Below are 22,589 nucleotides of genomic sequence, written 5' to 3'. Positions count from 1 at the left end.
AGTGTGGGGGCAAGGAGACCATCCCTGGGTCTCGTACGTTTGGTACAGTAGTTGTTAGTATTTAGAGTCCATGATGAAAAGTCCCTAGTCCACACTTGCTAAAGCTAGAGCCTCACTTGTCTCTTTGTGCATTTAGCATATAAAAATTATTTTAAAATTTCTTAATCTTTAAGAGTCTTCATGCTTTTTATTTAAATTAATCTCAATGAAGCAGCCCAGTATATTGATTTCATTTGGACAATTAGGCATCCCCCATTCTCCACACACAGATTTGACCAAGAATTTGTAGAGAGGGGATAAATTAGGATAAATTTTGAATGGAATAGACTGTAGAGATTGGAATAAGAGGTCTAATGAGGAATGCAACTGTAAGGGCCAAAAAAGTTTCTGTGCTGGAGAGACCTAGGACTGAAGTCCCCGTCTTGAAAATGAGGACTGCAGTTGTCACTTGAATGTAAAGTGGAAAGCAGTAGAAAATACTTGGGATAGGATTTGATGTGATTAAGACTTAAAAACTGCGTGAGAATTATTTTTGAAGGTGTAAATGTTTGATAAATTTCTCAAAATTTCTCAGAGTTTATGACCTATCTGCTGCTGTTATATATAAAGAAAGTTAAGAGGGGAGAATCTGAAGCATGGAGCGGGGAACCATGGAGTTAACATAGTGCTCAATCAGGAAGGGTTTTAGTGTCTCAGTGTTTTTGAGTTCTTTCACCTTTTTTTTTTTTCTCCCAGAATAGCTTTCAGATGGGCTTTTTACCTTTATGTCACTCTTCACCAGTCTGAATTTTTTTCTTTCTTACCCTTTCTTCTAAGCCTTGTGAAAAATTTTTCTTAACTATTAAGTTGCAAACCAGCAAGATCTGCTTTGTGGTTTTTTTACGTTTAGGTGACTTGGTGAAGTGTGTGAGTGAGCTGGAAAATACGCACCTTTCATAGGAATATGCTTCATCTTAGAGGGACATCCAGTTATCAGATCCACCTATTAGTGCCATACATGAATGTGGGCCCAGTTTTCAGCCTTCTTAATAGAACACAGGAAATCTAGATTTTTACTTTCAGTCTCTTGATTGTTAAAAATATTGACAACTACTTAAAGCAATTAAGAATAACTTAATGTGGCCCAGTCAAACCCACGCCTGTCAGTAGTTGTATCCTGCTTTCCAGTTTTGGACCTCTGTTATAGGTCAGAATGAATAAATTTTACAACTGAAAAAAAAAGATTTAAAGCAAATATGCCAATTAGTTTGGAATTTCAAACCTAGGAAGATTTGAGAAAAATGCCAAATTGAAAACAGTAGATAAGTTTAATAGCCAAATTTAATAGCCTTGAAGTACAGTACGGCAAATGGAATTGGTACTTTTTAAATGTTTTAACTTTGGAAACAATGGAAGAAGAAACTTCAGATTTATGGTTTAATAACTAAGGGTTCTGAGCAAAGCTAATTTATAGGTATCTTGTAAGGAAATTGATTCACCGAGAGGCCCTTTACTATACTTGCAATTAATACATGAAATTAAATTCAGGAGACCCTCTATAACTCATCTATATTTCTGAATGTTTATTGGTTGCTCTGCCATCCCACATTGTCTTCCCAGTCATTGACTTTTACTGGAAGCAGTATTAGTTTCTTGGGTTTTGTTCCTGGCAGATGGGGTGAGGGGAAGGTGTATAGGGATAGAAAGAAATGGGGTGGGGAGAGTGTGATGTGAAGCAGGCACTTATGCTCCTCTTCTTTACATTGTATGTTAAAAAATTGATTTAACTAGTTTTTCTTGTAAGAATAGTTACTTTGACTAAACACAGTGCATTACACATAGCAGAGCTTAGTGATATTTGTAGACTTGAACTCCATGGATTAAAGCACATTTACCCATTAGTGGGAAATACTTTAATCACATAATCTGATTCATATTTAGTTTGAGGGGAATGGAAGTTTAGAGGTCAGACCAAGAAAGAAGTGGACCTTAGGCATATTGAAGGCAAGGTGGGGAGTCTTTGCAGGGGATGAGGGTAAGAGAGGAGGCTAGGTGAGGGAGAGAGTTTTGAAAAGGATGATAAAATGGTGAAGTACCCTTTCATCTACTGTGCAATTTTACAAAGAGCTCTACCTCTTACAGCTAAATTTACCATGACTCATACAAAGACTACAGAGATTATTGGTTTTTCAGTAGTTTGCAGACTTGATTTTCTCCCTTTTAACCCAGTCTTCTCAGGTCAAACTAGTCTGTTATCTCTTCATCCAATCCCTCCTCTTCTCTCTAGTATAGGAAGTGAAACATACGTATTATGTTTGTGAGAGTTTTAAAAACATTCTGAAGAATCTGTTGTATACTTGTGGAGATTGTTTGTTGAAGGGGGAAACATCATTTTTCCCTCCCGATGTTTCTACCATGACTTGTAAAGTAACTCTTTGAAGTAGCTTTCCCTCTTTTTTTACCCCCTAAATTGCCTTCCCAAGAAAGCATTAGGTGAAGTGAGGAGAAGGGATTCAGTGTGTTTTTGCTCAGTGCCTTCTTGTTCTGTTTTTGGAAATCTCAGTTCTTAGGATATACATTCTCTATTTTTCTGTAAGGTAGATTTATCTGAGCAGGCTGGGCTCTATGAGGGAAGAGGAAATGGAATATCTACAAATCTAAGTAAGTTTAATTTACGTTTGAAGTAATAGGAAGCTTTTTTGGGCCCTGGTTTTAGCTGTATTTTTATCTTTATTTGACTCCTGTATTTTGTTTCTTTGTTGGTTATGAACCCACAGTAAAGGAGGAAGGGGTAATTATAGGTGTTCGCTAATGGAGGAAGAATTATTTTAAGATTTTTTTTCTCCTTTTGGATAGAATGTTTGTTAGGGTTCAGGCTCACGTTGCATTTTTCCTCCTATGGCTTGGTCTGGTTTACTTTCCTTGAAACACACTTCCTTGCTAAGCAGGTAGCAATCTAGAGCACGGAGATGGAAGGCAATCAGAATTCAGAGATCTTCCCTGGGAGAGGATTAAGAGGTTAGTAAATGTTAGTCATAGGTAATGGCAATATAGTGAGCTGAGTACTTGAAATAGTATGAACTTGATCATAAAAGAAGAAAGATTTTATGTGGAATACGTGACCTTACGTCACAGTAGATTGCTAAAGATCAGTAAGATGCTGAAAGATATCTTTGCCAATCAATGCATCTTTCTTTGCCCTTAATTACTAGTTTATATTTTCTGTTTGAAAATGTAAAATATCTGGCACTTGCTATGATTTTTGTCTTTATAGTTGAAATGAATTATCTATTAATATTTTTGGTCACAAATTGAAATTAACATTTAGTATTTGGTTGGGGATGAGAGTCAGTGAATCAGTGATTGAAGTATTTGATTAGAAAGTATGAATAACACTTTTCTGAGTTTATTTTGAATTGTAAACATACTTCTCTGCTTGTAATACCTTATTTGGGATCATTTAGATCTGTATTTAAAGCCAGGTGTTAGCTCTATGAGATTACTTAACATCTACGAGCCTTTGTTTCCTTACATGAAAAGTGGAGAGAGCACAATTGTCATGAGTTTGAGAATGAAATAAAATAAAATATGTAAACGTGCTCTGTAAATAGTAAATTGAATATCACTTATTAGCACTTTGCTCTGTGTTTATGCTCAGAAAATAGCCTATGATCTTGAAATACATTCTTTAGGTAAATTGACTTTTACATCCAGTTATCTCTTTTGGAGGGGAAACAAGTTCAAATGGCTATTTACAGCCTTGCCATATGACTCTTCCACTAGGAATTAAAAAGGTTTTTTTCTTTTTCTTTTTCTTTATTCTAGTCAACATTGAACAATAGAAAGCTTTCTTTTTCTGCTTTTCATGTTGGAATCCATTGACTGATAGCTGGTATTCTATGTAATTTGAATGCCAGGTAGAGTAGTAGCAAAAAGGGAAGGGAGAATACATTGGAGAGATGGTTTCACATTTTAAAAATCACCTATTGGGATACTGTTATTTACTTCTAAATATAAAATTATTTTTATTAATTTGGATTGTTTCCCTTTTGTTTTTTGACTGTTACTGCTATAGCAGGTGAGTAGAAAATTATCCTATGTTTTCTATTTGTAGACTACATTAAATCTCACCTTAAAAATAAGCTTTAAAGTTCAGATACCTAAGAATGTGAATCTGAGAGCTCAGGTGCAAAATTGTGCAACAAAGTATTTTTATAATTTTCTTATTCTTGAATGATCATACAAATAGTGCTGTAGTATTTTAAAGGTAATTATTTCATTCAGGGCAGTGTGCTTTATGCAATGCAAGATTGAATTTGATTTTTTTTCACATCTAGAGAGCAAACAACACAGTCTGCTCTGTCCTTTTGGTTCCTCATTTGTTAATTTAGAGTTTTCTTAAAGAAGTTCCTGTAAGATGGTAACTGTGGGGCACTGTTGTTTTCCTTCTTATTGAGTATTCCAAATTGCCTGAATTTCTCTTTTGAGAAAGAATGTCGAGTCATTAGAAAGTAGTGGAATTATAAAACCATAATACGCAAAGTACTTTAAATCATTAATACTCTAATTTTTTGAAGAGCAGATTAAACCCCCTTACCTGATTTTTGATAGAAGTTATTGGCTGGTAGTGGGGAAGCTGAGCATAGAATACAGATCTGCAAGTCTCCTGATTCTGAGTGGTTTATTTCAGTTATCTCCCTAGTGGACTGTATGTAGTTCTGGGAGTGTGTGGAAAACTTATTTGTTTTGCTATTTGAAGGAATAAATAGAACTTCCATTTTATATAAATATATATATATATAATTTATATATATTTAAAGTAATCCCTTTTTCATTTCCATTTTTTGTGTATTTGTGTAGTATATATCTAATACTGGTATGACAGTATATATACATTATTTATATACATGTATATATATGCAGCTGTTAAGTTAGTTGAACACAACATTAAGGGAGAAAGTATCATATCTTAGAAGAAAAGTGGTGTGACATCTTTCATCATTGCTTTCAAATATCAGTGAATGAAATTTAACAGCAGTCTTGAACACTTGTTGGTTTTGAAATTGTTTTACAATGAGTACTTTGAAAATTACTAATAAAAGTATATTTTTTGGAGTAATTTCTTTTTGACTATAAAAGTATAATGCATTGCATGCAATTTGGGACATTTAGCAAAGAGTAAGGAAGAAAATGGCACTGTAATCCCATGGCCCAATGATAATTGCTTCCACCCCCTCCTCTCTCCCTTCCCCCCCCCCCCAAATTGGGATCATTCTGTATATAGTGACCTCAATTTTATTTTGAGAAATTAAAAGAAAATTTGAATGATAGATACATAGATTTAAAATTAACATTTCTTTCCTCTTTTCCCTCCCCTTCTATCATCATAAATGCTTTGATGAACATACTTGTTAGGATAAAGTTAAAAGTAGGGGTTCTTGTGCCAAAGTGTATGATACCCTGCAAGTTTTATGATTTATGTTCCCACAAACATGAGTAGCCGTTTTCTCTATACTTTAGCCATCATTGGTTGTCATTAAAACCAACCAACCAACCAGCCAACCTTTGTGCAATTTGATAGGTTAAACATCTCAGATTTAACTTGGGTTTCTTATATTACTACTGAGGTTGAATATTTCTGCTTTTCCCCTTTTTTGGCCACTCATATTTTTTTTGTAAATTGCTAGTTCATGAACTTTGCCCATAGTGTTGAGGTATTTTAATGTGGATATATAAATATTCTTAAATATTTAAGATTTTAATTCTTTATTTTGTATTGTAAAACTTCTTCTAGTTTTTCATTTATATTTTATTTGAATTTTTATGTAGTCTAACCTAATGCTTCTTGAAGCCTGTGTACAGCCCTAATTCTGATCTCTAATGAAGTTTTCACCAGTTTTTGTTGAGAATGTTAGCGTAAATTGTCTGGCAGCACATTCCTTTTTCTCAAGACTAGCAGTCTTTGTCTTGATGGTGTTTTTCTTTGATTTGAGGCTTAGAAATTCTTTCCTTATTTTGAGAGTTAGGTAATTATTCACTTGTATTTTCTCCTTGATTTTTTTTTTTTTTTAATGGTTTTATGTTGTACTGTGAAATTTTTAGTGTGGAATTTGGGAGAGATAAAACATGAAGGAAAGGATCTGCTCAAATAGTTAGAAGCAGTTAATTTTTTTTAGAACCTATCTAACCTTGAATCTCTCTATAATCCAGCTATCTTTCTCTTAGTGATTTGAAATGCTACCACTAATAGTTTTATTTTCCGGGTATAGCATTTTGATTTGTTATGTATTAAATTTGAGAGACTGTATAGTATGGTGGAAAAAACACTGATTTTGAATACGGAGATGTGTATCGGTGTCTTGGCTTGTTTATTTGCTATATGATGTTAGGCAAATAACATAATCCCTTTAAGCCTAAACCAATTTCTCAATTTTTTTAAAAAGGCACCTCTTATGTCTTACAGGATTGATATGTGGATTAACATAGGTAATATATATGAGAATCCAACTTATTATCCAAGTTTCCCTGAATTAGTTACATCTAGAAGACCTTGTGCCTCAATCCTACTCGAAAAATCTCACTAAATATTTTGCTGGAGTTCACTTAATGCTGAAACATATTTAATCTACCACCGATCTGATAAACTTCCCCAAGGAGGATGGCTTCATCTTTTTCTTCCAAGAACCCATTTTGATCTGTCTTGGTTATTACTTACTATTCTAGACAGAGGTATTTAATAAGAGGTGAATGAATTTGAGTGACATGGCAATCCTTTTTATTGCTACTAAATCTGCAATTACATTTATAATGGACATCTACCGTTTATTTAAATAAAACCAAAGAAGCATTAAATGGTGCATTTTAGAACATGGTAGTAGTAGGCCTTTTAGTTATTTATTTAAAATATATAAATACGTGGTTCAAATATCAAAACTATGTAGAAAGAACACTCAAAAGTTTTGCTTACATCTGTATGCTTTCACCCCATTCCCATCTTGCCCCTTTAGGTAACCATTTCTAGTAGTGTCTTGTTTATCTTTGTAGAATTCTTCTTGCAAAAATAAATATATGTATATTTCTATTTATGACTGTATGTATATTTATATTTATTCAGAAAGGTAACAAACTGTGTACTACTTGTTCTTCACTCGTTTTTTCCCCCCACCTAACAATATATCTTGGATATTAATCCATAATTGTACGTGGGGATCTCCCTTATTCTGTGTTTGTTTTGTTTTGTTAGAGAGAGCGTGCACCAGTAAGGGGGGATGGCCGTGGCAGGGGGAGAGGGGGAGAGAAAGAATCTTACTAAGCAGGCTCCACGCCCAGCTTGGAGCCTGAGGCAGGGCTCACTTTGATGACCCTGAGACCATGACCTAAACTGAAATCAAGAGCCAAATGCTTAGTGGACTGAGCCACCCAGACGCCCCTCCCTTATTCTTTTTTATAGATGCTTAGTGTTTCATTGTGTAGATGTACCACATTTTATTCAGTTAGCCTTTGCTGATACACATTCAGATTGTTTTTAGTCTTTTGCCGTTACAGATAAGGCCACAGTGAATATATTTTGAATATTTTGAATAGTATTTGTGGAGTTGTATCTTCAAGATAGATTCTTACAAGTGGGGCTGGTAAACATTTGTATAATTTAGATATTGCAAAATTACTCTCCTTGGAGGTTATATCATTGTTTTTCATTAGCAGTGTATGAGAATGCAGAGAATATCTGTTTCTCCAGTCTCACCAACAGAGTATGTGGTCAAAATTGGAAGTGTTACCTTGCATTTCTCTTATGAGTTAGGTTAAACGTACTTTTCATAGGTTTAAGGCCATTTGCCTTTATTTTTCTGAGAATTTCCCATGTCTTTTGTGTATCCTCAGTTTTGGAGGGTGGGCGCTATCTTTTTTTTTTTCTCTTTTAAGAGTTCTTTATATAGAAAAAGTATTTAAGTTTTGTTATTTCTGCTGCTTTTTGTAATATTGTGTGATTTCAATTTTTACATTTAGATAGCTGATTTTTTTGGAGCTTATCCTAGTATTTGTGAGGTATGGATTCAATTTTATGTTTTCACAAATGTTTGTTTATCCATTTGTCCCGATACCACTTATTAGTGTCTGTCTTTTCCTCAAGTGATTCAAGAAACTACTTCTTTATGGTATATCAAATTTTCTTATGTTTTAGGGATCTATTTCTGGACCTTTTATTCTCTTCTGTTGGTTTGTCTATTTATATACCAGTACAACTGACTTTTAGTTTTTGAAATAAGCCTTAATTATCTCTGAATATAAGAAAATAATTTTTATATTAAGTTGAACACTACCTGTAATATTAAGACACAAAGATAAATAGTGTGTGTATATGTGTGTGTGCAAGTATTTTGTCTCAGGGCAAATTTCACATTCCTTAAAAATGAAGCATTTAGAGGAAATAACTTTTGGTGGGGGGAGGCGCTGATTTTCTGCCTCTAACTGTGCTGGCATATAAAGTAGTTAACTAGCCACACACTGCTCTTTAAATTTAGATCACGTAAAATGGAAACTTAAAATCAGTTGTGGTACATTCCAAGTGCTTAATAGCCACGTATGGCTAATGGCTACTTTTCTGACAGTGCAAAAATAAAACACTTTCATTGTAACACAAAGTTCTGTTGGATAGCACTGTAGTCTAGAACTTGAATCATACTTAGGGTCTTTTCTAGACTGTTGAATTGATGGCAGATAAGCAAAAATCTGAAAGGAATAGAAGGTTATGGGAATAATGAACAAAGCAAAATGGAACAACATGATAAAGGTTATATGAAGAAAATATGTAACATTTTAAAAGCCTCATAGAGAAAAAAAAAGAAAACATTGTTTAAAATTCTGTGTAAGGGGTCATGGAGGAAAAAAGAAAACATTGTTTAAGAGTCTGACTTTGTTTAGATGCTGGTTCTTAGGAGTTGAATGTAATCTCCTTTGATTTAGGCACTTCATCAGCTTATTGGAGATTTGCCTATATTAAATTTTATGTCAAGGTGATTTATTTCAATTAAGATGCTTCCAGTTTTGAAGGCAAAATTTGGTCATAAAAGAAAAGGAAAAAGGGACATATGCACAGAAAACAAAACTTAAGATTTTTTAGGATATCAAAAAATGATGTCTTTTAGTGAGTTTTAAGAATTCAGTGCATAAACAGCATCTAATTCTTTACAATGCTATCCATGTAATGCAGGTAATTAGAAAATGGGTAAGATAATGGAAAGATTTTCAGACATTTATTGATCTAAATGGGATAAAACAAATAAATGAAACATTTCTTGAAGTGTTAATGCCTTGAATAAGAAGTCAGCAAAGTTTGAATAGAACTTATATAAAGTTAGTTACCTCAGAGATTTTTATCTCCGGGTCACCTCTGGAAGATCAAGAGCTGAATGTGAGTTGACTTTGGAAGTCTTAGATTTTGGTGGGACTAGATAAGGAAGCCCTTTAAATAGACAAAGTTCCCTGCTATTAATGGGAATTCCATGCAATTTTATTAAATCCGTGAGTATCTCTAGCAGTTAGCAAAATGCCTGAAGAGGTGCTAAGTACTTAATAGATTTTGAGTGAAAGCATAAATCAATTAAATTTGATATCATGGAACTAGTTACACAGAATTTAGTCAGATATAATGTAGTATAAAAGTATCCTGAATGAAGTTCTCAACTTTATTTACTTGCCTTACTTTAACCTCCCCTAGTCAGAAAAGGACAAGCCCTGACACTTGAAAGGGCTTCTGTGAAATTGACAGGCAGCTTTGAGGAATATTTTGGGGAAACTTACGGGTCATTTGATAATATTATTTAAAATGTTTTCAAGGATGTTTCTTATACTTTCCCTCCTTTAACCCCACTTTCTTAGTGTGTATTTCCTAAGAGCAAGTATTGGCATTCGAAATTGAATTGTTAGAATTTTTGCACTTTTGAGGGTGGGATTCACATGATTGGTGCTCTTTACCATAATTGAAACATGGATATAATTATATACTATTCTTTTTTTTTAAGACAAGCAACTAAGTTAAAGACTGTCCAAAAATCGTAATCTGTATTTTCCCTCTACTAGTGGAGTGTGTTAAATGCCCTTCAGTTTCTTTCATCTTAATTAAAACATTTTGTAAAACAAATTGTACTAAGCTGTGGGAACACAAATATGAATTATACTTTGTTCTTGTCCTCAAGGATCTTACAGTTTAATGCGAAACATGTAGCAGAAACATTCTACCACTGCATAATGATGGGGTTTAGGACACGCTACCTGAAAATATGGAACCTTGGCATATATGGAATACTTTAAGCTGAAGGAATTTGAGAAACAGCATGGACAGGATGGACTTTCTGACCTGCCCCCAAAGCAGGTCAGAAAACCCTCATGAGAGGTAGCCTCCCTTTACCCTGAGGAAAGGAGCATCCTTAGCTCTGAAGATGAAGAGACAGAGAGGAGTATGAGGAACAGGACTTGCTAGTAAGTTTCCCCCAGTTTGCTGCACTTAGCTGGTACTCTTTGTCCTGTTCCATCTTTCCACAGCTTTCTACTCATCAAATAAAAACAAAAAAGAACACTCAAATTTAATCATTTCTTTGGGTTTTCATTTCCTTATAAAGGCTCCCATGTCTTGTAAAACTTACATTAAATAAATTGTGTGCTTTTCTTCTGTTAATCTGTCTTTTGTTACAAGGGTCCCAGTTGAGAACTTATTTTTCCTCTTCTACAATATGTATTGACCACATTTAAGCAGTAAGAAACAAACAAAACTACGCTTAGTCAGTCAAATTAAACAGGGAAGAAATTTCTGTAACAGTGCTTCCTCCAAACATTTTATTGTAGCTCTCCCCTCCATATTATCATTATGCAAACAGCATGTGTTATATCCAAATAGTATAAGGGATACAATGAAAAGTCTCATTCCAGTCTTTCTGTAGAGGCAACTAGTCATAAGTTTTATGTGGTATTTGTAGCCATTTTAAAAACATGTACACACATGGGTGTTTGCATATCTATTTTAGTTTATTTATTTTTAAAGTAAGTTCTATGCCCAAAATGGGACTTGAACTCACAACCTCAAGATCAAGAGTTGCATGCTTTACCGACTGAGCCAGCCAGGTGTCCTGTTTGTGTATATATTTTTAAAAATATTGGAATACGGGGCGCCTGGGTGGCTTAGTCGTTAAGCATCTGCCTTCAGCTCAGGGCGTGATCCCGGCGTTCTGGGATCGAGCCCCACATCAGGCTCCTCCACTGGAAGCCTGCTTCTTCCTCTCCCACTCCCCCTGCTTGTGTTCTCTCTCTCGCTGGCTGTCTCTATCTCTGTCAAATAAATAAATAATCTTTAAAAAAAAAATATTGGAACACATAATGCACATTTGTACCTTGCTCTTCAGTGTAACAATATATCTTGGAATGTTGTCTTTATTAGTGTACGTACTATCTCATTTTTACTGGTTGCATGATATTGTGCAGATTTTTAACGAATTTTTTTTAAGGAGTTTTTTTTTTTTTTTTGAGAGAGAGTGTGGAAAGGGGCAAAGGGAGAGAATCTTCAAGCAGACTCCCCTCTGAGTGTAGGGCTCGATCTCACCACCCATGAGATCATGACCTGAGCCTAAACCAAGAATTGGACTCTTAACTGATGAGCCACCCAGGTGTCCCTAACCAATTTGTTTTTGATGAACATTTAGATTGATTCTAGGTTTTTGCTGTGACAAATCTGTGAAGTCAAGGAGAGAAAAGAGATGTATGCATCTTGCGTGTATGTGTGTGTTAGTATAGTGGTATGTATAATTAGAACAAGGGCTGAGCAGAATCTTAAGGTTTTAGTGTAATACATGGATAGAATGTATTGGACAATATGGCCGACAGACCCTAAGGTAGTTCCTGTCATCCCTGCCTGCTGGAGTTCATGCCTTTGTGTAATCCCCTGCTCCTGAGCCTGAGCAGAATTTGTGATTTCCTTTTAACTAAAAGAATATATTAAAGGTAATGATATGCTTCCTAATTACATTGCATCAAACTCCATTTTGCTAGCATGTTCACTATCTCTCCATCATTAGTTTTGAATCTTACAACCATGAGGACATGAATTGTGACAATCTCAGTAAGCTTGGAAGTACATCCTTCTCTAGTTGAGCCTCCATATGAAGATCTAGTCATGGTCGGCACCTTCATTGTGGCCTTGCAGAGGACTGAGCTAAACTATGCGAGATTCCTGACCAACAGAAACAGAAAATATGTGTGTTGTTGTAAGCCGTTGGGTTTGTGGTAATTCGTTATGTACCAGGGAGGCTTTTCTCTTCAAAAGAGTAAAATTTAAAAATTTTAAGCTTGGATACAGCAGGAATATTATGATAAAAAATAACTGAAGGAATTTTCGTAGAGGTTAGAAACTAGGATGATTGGTTCTTCCATAAATTAAAATTTACTTTTAAGCTAACAACGAAATAATTGTTTTCATTTAAGGAATTATAGGAATGACATGAGGTTTCGATTTAGCTCTTAAAACTGTTATCAGCAATTGTGTCCAAAGTACATAGCTCTTTGATGACCCTGAATAGTCTAAGGTTTTCTTTTTGTTTGTTTTTTGTTTTTGTTTCGGAGGGAGGGAGGGAGGGCAGAGGGAGAGGGAGAGACAGAATCTTTTTTTTTTTTTTTTTTTAGGATTTTATTTATTTGACAGAGAGACAGCCATCGAGAGAGGGAACACAAGCAGGGTGAGTGGGAGAGGAAGAAGCAGGCTTCCCAGTGGAGCAGGGAGCCTGATGTGGGGCTGGATCCCAGGACTCTGGGATCACACCCTGACCCGAATGCAGACGCTTAACAACTGAGCCACCCAGATGCCCCGGAGAGACAGAATCTTAAGTAGGCTTCACGCCCAGCCTGGAGCCCTACCTGGGGCTCTATCTCATGACCCCAAGATCATGACCTAAGCTGAAACCAGTAGTTGGATGCTGGACTGACTGTACCACTGAGGTGCCCCTGTCTAAGGTATTTTTGATGTTAAGTAGAACAGGGAGGGTCATTTCCCTGGAGAAATTAAGAAAATAAAAAATGAGTAGAAGTACTGTCCCTAGTCATTCATCCCCTGCTCCTGTGTTGTGATTATTTTGAGCTTGCTTGTTTTTTTGGAACCAGGAAATGGATGATACCATATTCATCTTTTTTATTCCAACCATCTAACACATTATAGGTGCTCAGTAAATGTTGAGCAACTATCTAGGAATTCTCATTGTCTTCTGTGATCTCAAAAGGCAAATAGAAAGTTATGAATGAGCTAATGAAATATTATGCAAATTTTGCATTCAGTAGTCTACTAGAGAAAATCAGCAATATGCCCAGCCCTATGTTATTATGTAAGGTTTCCTGACTCATCTATTTTTAAAAACAATTTGATTGGCAGTTATAGGTACAGATAAAATAATGGTAATGAGAATTGTGTTGTTTTCTTCACATTTAAGGAAATTGAGGGCTTGAAAGTTAAGCTTATACAGAGTCATACAACTAGTTGTATCTGATTCCAAAACCTTTTTATCTTAATCACTTAGTATTGTGGCAGAAGTAGAAAAGTTCCCACCAGTTTTCATTATCAAAAGTTTATGTGTATCTTATGGCAGTGGGAAGATAGCTATTGATTAAGTCTCCTTGGGATGGTAATGGGGACCATGTGATTTTCATTTTTTGATTAAAAATTGGTTCAAATATGTTGTGTTAGTATGTTTGATAATTATAAGTATTAACCATCTCTACTGATTTTTTTCTTTTTAAATTTCTTTGTAAATTTACATCCAATAAAATTCTCTGATGTATAGGTCTTACAATTTTTTTTTTTTTAAACTCACAGCCCTGAGATCAAGACCTGAGTTGGTATCAAGAGTTGACCACTGACTGAGCCCCCAGATCTTACAAATTTTGACAAAGGCATACAGTTGGCATAACTACCATCACCACAATCCAGATATAGAACAGTTCCATCAACCCCGCCACCCCAAAATTAAACTGTGCTGTCCTTGGCTGTTCTATTCTATATCCCCATCTTTCTGAGAATGTTACAGAAATGGAATCATCTGTATGCAGCCTTTGAGTCTGGCTTCTTTAGCTTACATTAACGCTTTTGAAATTCCATTTTGTGGAGTATATCAGTAGTAATTCCAATTACTTAAATGTTGTATCATTAGATGCTGTCCTACCTATGTCTACAGATAAGTTCATTTTTTTTCTCAGTCTTTCTGTATTTTATGGATTGGATAATTTCTAATCTATTGTTAAGTTCCCTTATTTTTTTTCCTCATCTTGTCTGATGTTGTGCCCATCTAATTGAAATTTTCATTTTAGTTATTGCTCTTTTCAGCTAGAGCTGAATTTTTCAGTTTTTGATAGTTTTCACTTCTCTATTGAGATTCCCTGTCTGCCACTCATTAAGACCACCTTCTTTTTTTAGTTCTTTGAATATATTCCTTTAATTGTTTATATATAAGGTTTGAAGTCATCATTTGTTAAATCCTAAATCTGGGCCTGCTTGGAGTCACTTTCTGTTGATTGCCCTTTTACTTTATTATTTCTTTGCATCGCATACTGTTTGGCTGAAACCAGGGCATTGTAATGTTCTCATGAGCATTGGTTTTTTTGTTTTTTTGTTTTTTTGTTTTTTTGTTCTAGTGGTCCATTAACTTGCCTGGATTCAATCTGCAAACATTCTTTCCCAAGCAGTGTATACTAGCTGATATCTGTGCTCAGTTCTTAGTTCTTCCAGCTACTTGTTTTTCAATTTGGTGTCTTGGACAGTGGGTGGAGGAAAGTTCTCTTCCACCTGTGTAATTTGGTTGTTAGCCAAAAATTTGAGCTGAGATTACATTCAGATTTTGGAGCTTGCCCTCTCTGTGGTTCCTCTACTTCTGGGTATTCCCTCTTAATTTCTAGCTCCTCTGCCCCTGATGATTTCTGTCCTCTAACATCCTAAGCCAGTAAGGGCTTCAGCGTTCTGCTGCTTGGGCTGTAAGGTTGGGGAATGCACTCAGTTTAAAAAGCATAAAACTCATAGATGCTATGCTCTGTAGCTTTCAAGGGTAAATTCCTCTGTAGTCTACTGCAGAGGCTACCTGGAGTCTCCTTTTCATACATGTGTAATTTAGCTGAGAAGAGCTTATGCTCAGATTTTGGGTCAATACCTTTGTATGGTTCTTTCATTCCCAGTATGTCTGACTTACATTTCCAGCTGCACTTCCAGCTCTGAAGTGTTTTCTCTACTACTTTGAGCTGTATGGCTGTCTGGTTTCCTTCACCATATTTGTAGGGGGTGGGAAGGGCACTCAGCATAAAAACTTCCATCTGGGGGCATCTGGGTGGCTCAGTCATTAAGCGGCTGCCTTCGGCTCAGGGCGTGATCCCAGAGTCCTGGGATCGAGTCCCGCATCAGGCTCCCTGCTCCGCTGGGAGCCTGCTGCTTCCCCTCCCACTCCCCCTGCTTGTGTTCTCTCTCTCGCTGGCTGTCTCTCTCTCTGTGTCAAATAAATGAAATTTTTAAAACAGAAAACTTCCACCTGAACTCAAAATTCTATTCCCTTTCAGAATACGCTCTTCTTTCACTATTTGTGCTTTGGGACATTTGCCAGTGCTTTTAAACTGTAGTTTAAAAAAATTATCCAGGGGCGCCTGGGTGGCACAGCGGTTAAGCGTCTGCCTTCGGCTCAGGGTGTGATCCTGGCGTGATGGGATCGAGCCCCACATCAGGCTCTTCTGCTATGAGCCTGCTTCTTCCTCTCCCACTCCCCCTGCTTGTGTTCCCTCTCTCACTGGCTGTCTCTATCTCTGTCGAATAAATAAATAAAATCTTAAAAAAAAATTAAAAAAAATATTTTATCCAGATATAAATCATTGTTATCTGCAAGGGGCTCACATGATCACTTCACTTGGCTGCCTTTTCAGGAGTTTTCTTTTCACCCCTCTGGTTTACTTTTAAAAGTTGCTTCCACCTCTGCTTTTTCTTTCACAGTTATCTGTAGCAGTATTCACTCTCTCCAGCCTCTCCACTTCTTGATGTAGTTGAAATATCTTCTGTATATTTGGCTTTCTGTGCAGCTGAAGGCAGTCCTTGGCTCCTAGCCCTGGCATCACTATGTGATTTTGTTCTCTTCATTGTTTTCCCTCTTAACTGTCAGGTCTTTCTCTCCAGTAGCCACCACACTTGAATTACTTTGTTTGCAAAGTTTGAGAGAGAAAAACAATTTCATGTTAATAGGGAAGTTCTCGTATAATGACACTATTTAGAGTGAGATCTCAATAGGATGGACAGAGTCAAAGATGGCTTAAATGAGTTCAAAAAAAAAGTTAAAAAAATCTGGCAGTAGGAGCAAACATATGAATTCTGTCTACCTGGCTTGGTACATTGGAAAGAACATGGGCTTTCTGTTAGACTGGGATTCTAATCTTAGCTCTAAAATCTTCTCATCTATGAAACAGGATTATAATATTAGGTTGTTGTAAGCTTTAAATAGGAGAAAATTAAACTTCCTAGCTCATTGATAAATAGTAAAGACAATAAATAATTTCTATATACTATCCTTTAAAAAAAATCCTTTTATGGATCATTGTTGTTAATTAATACTACCTGGAAATAGTATCCCAAAACCACTTATTTATTTATTGTAGTCCTGAAGATTCTGTTCCCTCACTGCCGATTTTTAGATGATAATATCCAAGAGAAGAGAAGTAATCAATTGCCTTTTTCCTAGCTGACTTTTGGCAGTCTTCTGAATGCATGTCCCTAAGCCAGTAGGCCCAGTTGTTCCAGCCTCTGTACAGATTATTTCTAAATTATTTAGAATTTAGATTTCTGTCATGCCTAAAAATAGCAATGAACTTTGACATGTTTTCTAAGAACTTTGTTTCTAGTAGTCCAGTAATAATTTTTTTGATGATTACAAGATCCATACAATAATAAACTTTAGTTTGCCTTATATGAAGTAGACATTGGGGAGCCAAGAGTCATATTTTTTTTTAAAGATTTATTTATTTATTTGAGAGAGTGCTCAAGCACAAGTTGGGGGAAGGTCAGAGGGAGAAGGAGAAGCAGACTCCCCACTGAGCAGGGAGCCTGACACGGGGCTTGATTCCAGGACCCTGGGATCATAACGCGAGCTGAAGGTAGATGCCTAACCAGCTGAGCCACCCAGGCACCCCAAGAGTCATATTTTAAAGGAACTTTATGGTAAGGAGTTTATCAAAGAACAGAGAACCATTAAACTTTTTTAGAAAGAGAATTTTGATTACAGTGGAGAAAGTATGGACTGAATGGTGATAAAGAGGTCAACCAGGAGCCTTATTGATAGATGTTAAGGTTTTGATGAAGGCAGCAGCCTTATGAATGAAAAGGGAGAGGGGTGCCTGGGTGGCTGTCAGTTAAGCATCTGCCTTCCGCTCAGGCCGTGATCCCAGGACCCTGGGATCGAGCCCTGCATCCGGCTCCCTGTTTGGTAAGGAGCCTGCTCCTCTTGCTTCCCCTGCTTGTGCTCTGTCAAATGGGTAAATAAAATCTTAAAAAAAAAAAAAAAAAAAAAAGAAAAGGGGGAGAAGGAATCAAAACAGTTTTGAAGTAGACTTGATGTTGGGAAATAAGGCAAGGATGACTTCAGGATTCTTGGCTTAATAGAGATGACACTAGCTGATGTGGGAGGCCAAGATAGAGCTTGGCATTGTTGAATTTGGGGTGCTTATTGAAGAATTCAGGTAGAGATAATGAAAACAGAGTGTAGATATTGTATAAAACTTGGTGTTCTCAAGGGTTTGTTCCTCGCGGTTTTTGTCTGCTGTCTCCCTGGACCCAGCAAATGATGATGGACTCTTAAAGAACACCCAAAGTTTAGCGGGCACGAAGAGTTGGGGGAATAGTGCAACACTGTGCAGGTAGGAGAGAGACACAGGAGTAAATGGTATATGGAGCCTTTAACTGAGGCTTTTTGCCTTACTGGGGTGAGTTTTGGAGCACAGGAACATTGTCCAACTTATTGGAGCATCTTAAAATAGATTAATATATTGTATTTGGTGTTCTATGAATGAATGTGTATGTATATGGTGTTCTTGAATGAATGAATGAATGAAATAAAATATGTCACCAACTATGGTGCAGAGATTGGTTAAGATAGATTATTACATTTCAGCAGCAGCTCTTTCTACCTATGGGTCCTGTCCCCATGCTTTAATAAAGTGAAGAGTTGGGGGAATAGTGCAACACTGTGCAGGTAGGAGAGAGACACAGGAGTAAATGGTATATGGAGCCTTTAACTGAGGCTTTTTGCCTTACTGGGGTGAGTTTTGGAGCACAGGAACATTGTCCAACTTATTGGAGCATCTTAAAATAGATTAATATGTTGTATTTGGTGTTCTATGAATGAATGAATATGTATATGGTGTTCTTGAATGAATGAATGAAATAAAATATGTCACCAACTATGGTGCAGAGATTGGTTAAGATAGATTATTACATTTCAGCAGCAGCTCTTTCTACCTATGGGTCCTGTCCCCATGCTTTAATAAAACCCCCATTTTGCACCAAAAAAAAAAAATTATTAGACATTTCAAAATAGTATATAATGTGTGTCATTTGCCTTTTTCTATTTGTAGTTTTATCTGTAGCTTATTGATAACATTGAAAATACAGGAGTACATGTAGACAAACACAGGCCTGTTTTTTCCAGATGTCTCAACTTGGAATTTCTCCTGTTTTTAGCATGTTTGTAGCCATGATTATTGGGAGTAAGCTTTGGGGAGAAATCTTTCACATGGTGATACTCATTTTAATGACAAATGAAATGTAAATATGATTTTCCAGGTGACCTTTTTGATAGTTTTCATCTGAAATTCTTTCTTGTGTCTAGCTGTAAAACACATGCTTATTAATTTTAATAGGATTGATTAGTAAGACATACTGGTATTTCCTTTCTGCTGGATACATGCTACCCACTGTAAAATGCTGGAAAAATGTGGATCTGAATTTACCTTATGAATTCTTTGTGGTTATAGTTTTTAGTCACATTCTGCTATGGTTTAGGATCTGTCTTCTCTCAGTGGACATCTTTGGGTATCCATAGGGGGTGTGTCTTATAGAAGGGTTAGGAGGAGATAAAATGCTCTTGTAAAGAAATGCTAATGCCTAAAATAGCTTACTGGTGGAAGACCTAAAGTAAGGAAAAAATGTTCTAAATCTCATTCTACACCTGCTAAGCCTCTCTACATTTTTTTTAATCTTTTTTATCAGTTTTTCTTAATACTCTTTTTACCTTTTGTGTCAAGCTTGCTCTGTGACCACTTTTTTCTGACTTTCTTCCTTGTCTCCTATTTGTTCATTCTCACCCTTCTCTTCTGCCTCATCTCTTCAGTACGCATAACTAGATACAATGTCAAATTGAAGTTTTAAGGAGTTTTTTTAAAACTTTATTAGAGAGAAAGAGAGAGAGCGTACACGAGCACGGGGGGAGGGGGAGAGGGAGAGGGAGAAGCAGACTCCCAGCTGAGCAGGGAGCCTCATGTGGAACTCCATCCCAGGACCCTGAGATCATGATTTGAGCTGAAGGCAGATGCTTAACCGACTGAGCCACCCACGTGCCTCCACTTGGACGTCTAAAGAGTTTCTTTTTTAGTAAATACATTTTAATTTTTATATTAAAAACGGAAGTGAGATTGAGATTTTTTGTTTTCAAAATATTTTTATAGTTTTTATGTTCATCTGATATCTGATTGATTTTTAATTACTCAGTGATTCTTAAACAGGTCTCGTTTTCCAGGAGCATTCGCCAAATAAACTGTGTGGCATTTGCTCAGCAATTTGAGTTAGCCATTGTACAATTATCCCCCTTCCCCTTTTCTGTTATTTTTTTAAAAGTTTATTTATTTAAGTAATTTCTGTACCCGGTGTGGGGCTCGAACTCATGACCCCAAGATCAAGAGTCTTATGCTCTTCCAGTTGAGCCAGCCAGGCGCCCCCCTCTTCTATTATTTTGTTAGATCATTGATCTACTTATATATTTACATATTTATGATATTAAAGTGTTCACTGATTGTAAGACTTTTAATTGTTTTGCAAAGAGTACTAATTATGAAAGAAAATTATAAAATAGCAAAACAGTTTCTCTAAAGCAGAAATATTTATTTTTTATGTTATTCTTTATGGAAGTATTTCTTTTTTATGAACTCTGAGATAAGCTGACAATTTTAATAAGTTTACCTTTGGCATTTTTTGTGAGATTGTACTGGAATTTTTTATGAAACTCAGTAAGGTATAGTGTTTTCCCAGTTCTGGATTCCTTTTGACTTTTATGCATAACTCCCCCTCCCTTCCTTTTATCAAATCCATCTTGGAAAAGTGTATAGAAAGCATACGGGAGTGGGTGTCAGGAAACCTGGGCTCTGGTTCAAATTATAGAACTTTGTTCTAATTGTTTCACCTCATTTGGTTTTTCTTTTGGTGTTTACAGTCTCTAAACATCAAATTTAATCTGTTTCCAAACAGAATATTCCAGCCTGAGCATTTTTCAAGATCAAGACTTCATTTTGTACAAATTCTCATTGTTCTTTATAACCCTGCCATTTACCAACATTGCGATCTTTGGCAAAGTTACTAAACTATTGAGACTGTTTTCTGTTTGTGGGGATTATAAGGTGATTGTGATGATTAAATTGGATAGTGAAATACACTTCAAAATACTTAGTTCAGGTATTCTGTAAAGCTGTTGTTAGTTTTCTTATAATTTTATGACTAATAGAAGTAACAGTCACAAGTTACACATATGAAAAGGCATGAAGTATATGAATCATATTAATACAATATTTTTGTGGTAATTACAATGTAAGGAAATATCGAGATGTTACATTCTTTTATTGTTGAGCCCACCCTAAGTTTCTATTTAGGTTCTTTTAACTTGATTAAAGAAATAACAACTTTGGTTTTACTAGATGCTTTGTTAAGCATCTTAAAACTTTCAGTAATTAAATGTATTCCAGGTGAAATTTTGTCTGATAGAATCATTCTTCGGAATTGTTTTGCCTTTTTTTGGTTCGATATTAATGTTTGGAGACATGAGATACCCAGATGACAGTTAAGGATATTTACTAAATATAAATAGCACTCTTATTAAACTGTTGCCAGGGGGAGCAGATATAATAGAAATATCGAATGAAAAGTACCTAAAAAGACTTCTGGTGTTTATTTTAATCTCATTTGTGGCATTTTGTATGTCTAGTATTTTATAATACTGTTCATTACTTTAAAAATATGTCACAGTAATATCAGAAAGTATGTAAAATTCTTGATTATTTTATTCTGCGTGGAATAGATTTAAAGGTCAACACTACTCTTTTATGTAGGTTATGGGTGCTACATATGTGCTTTCAGAGCAGTAGTGTGAGGAAGCTTGAAGTGGGATGGCAGGACGGCCTCATCCTTATGACAGTAACTCCAGTGACCCAGAGAATTGGGATCGGAAATTGCATAGTAGACCTCGTAAACTTTATAAACATTCAAGGTAGGTAGAAAATATGTATTTCACGTATCAAAGCTCTGATAAAATTGACTTTTATGAAGAATCAAACTGCATTTGGTTGTGGCAAGTCCTGTCAGAGGATGGGGGCTGGTTTACAAATAATAATGACTGTTTGCATTTCTCCTTAAAAAACTTTCACAGAAACATTTCTTTCTTTTTAATCTTCTTATATTCGTATGTATTTGAATTTTTGTTTCTGTTTCTAAATAATGTTAAAACCTCCTTAGTTGACCCCATGAATAATGCTGTAATTAACTTGACTGTGAACTCTGGCAAGACAGGTTAGTTCTTTGTATGTAAAACTCTCTAATCGGAATGTATTTTGTGTTCTAAATACATTGTGTGTGTAGAATATACATAATAATTTATAGGCAGTGTCATATTGTGTCGTTATCCTGATACTCATGGGAAAATCAGTCTTTCTGCAGTGACTCTACTGGTTCATTTAAAGTTTGATGCATTAAATGAAATTCATCTCAAAAATTTCTGCCCATTTGTATATTATATCTAAAGCTTTCATTTTGTACTGCGTGACTTACTGAGGAATACCTCATTTAGAATACTTTATGATTTGATATTTTAAGGTGTTAATTGGCAGCTCATAAACCTCACACATTACAGGTATGTAAGCATGTTTTCATAGAGTATTGTGCTTTGTAAATATTTACTTAGGGGATATTATCAAACATTTAACCTGTTTGAATATAAAATTATCCTAATCACTGACACTGTTACCAGTTTTCTTAAAAAAATTAAAATAAAAACATGCTGTGATACTGAAATCATTTTTGTAATTTTAAAGAAATAATTTAGGTACTTTTAAATTATATACTACAGCTAGAAAGTGTGAGTAACTGGTACTTAATTTTGCTGACAAGATGTCTATCTTTATTGTGGACTTTTAATGTGGTGAGGTCTAGAGTGAAAAGGTTAAGTTGACTTACTAATTTATAAGTGGACACCAGTGATAGTGTTTTTGGTTTATTTGTTCATTTTTTGGGTGTGTGTGTGTGTGTGCTTCAGCTGGTGCTCTAGTACTTTTTCTCCATCCTGCTTATTATATGGATAATT

General features: G+C 35.6%; 1 protein-coding gene across 3 annotated transcripts in view; it reads left to right on the top strand.

The window, feature by feature from the left end:
• The window catches only part of BTBD10 (BTB domain containing 10), a 73,887-nt gene that overhangs the window by 1,603 nt on the left and 49,695 nt on the right, over positions 1-22,589 (top strand). For 2 of the 3 annotated variants that reach the window (XM_048214149.2, XM_026486819.4), the window contains exon 2: positions 21,343-21,500. The exons of the other annotated variant lie outside the window; for it this stretch is intronic. In XM_048214149.2, the coding sequence (XP_048070106.1) occupies positions 21,400-21,500 (101 nt within the window). In that variant the 5' untranslated portion in view covers positions 21,343-21,399. The remainder of the gene's footprint in view (positions 1-21,342; positions 21,501-22,589) is intronic. 3 annotated transcript variants of the gene reach the window in all.

The sequence above is a fragment of the Ursus arctos genome, unplaced genomic scaffold, assembly GCF_023065955.2.
Source record: "Ursus arctos isolate Adak ecotype North America unplaced genomic scaffold, UrsArc2.0 scaffold_23, whole genome shotgun sequence".
In the NCBI taxonomy this organism is placed as follows: Eukaryota; Metazoa; Chordata; class Mammalia; order Carnivora; family Ursidae; genus Ursus; species Ursus arctos.
The sequence above is the reverse complement of the archived record's forward strand: the minus strand, read 5'-3'. Positions and strand labels throughout refer to the sequence as shown.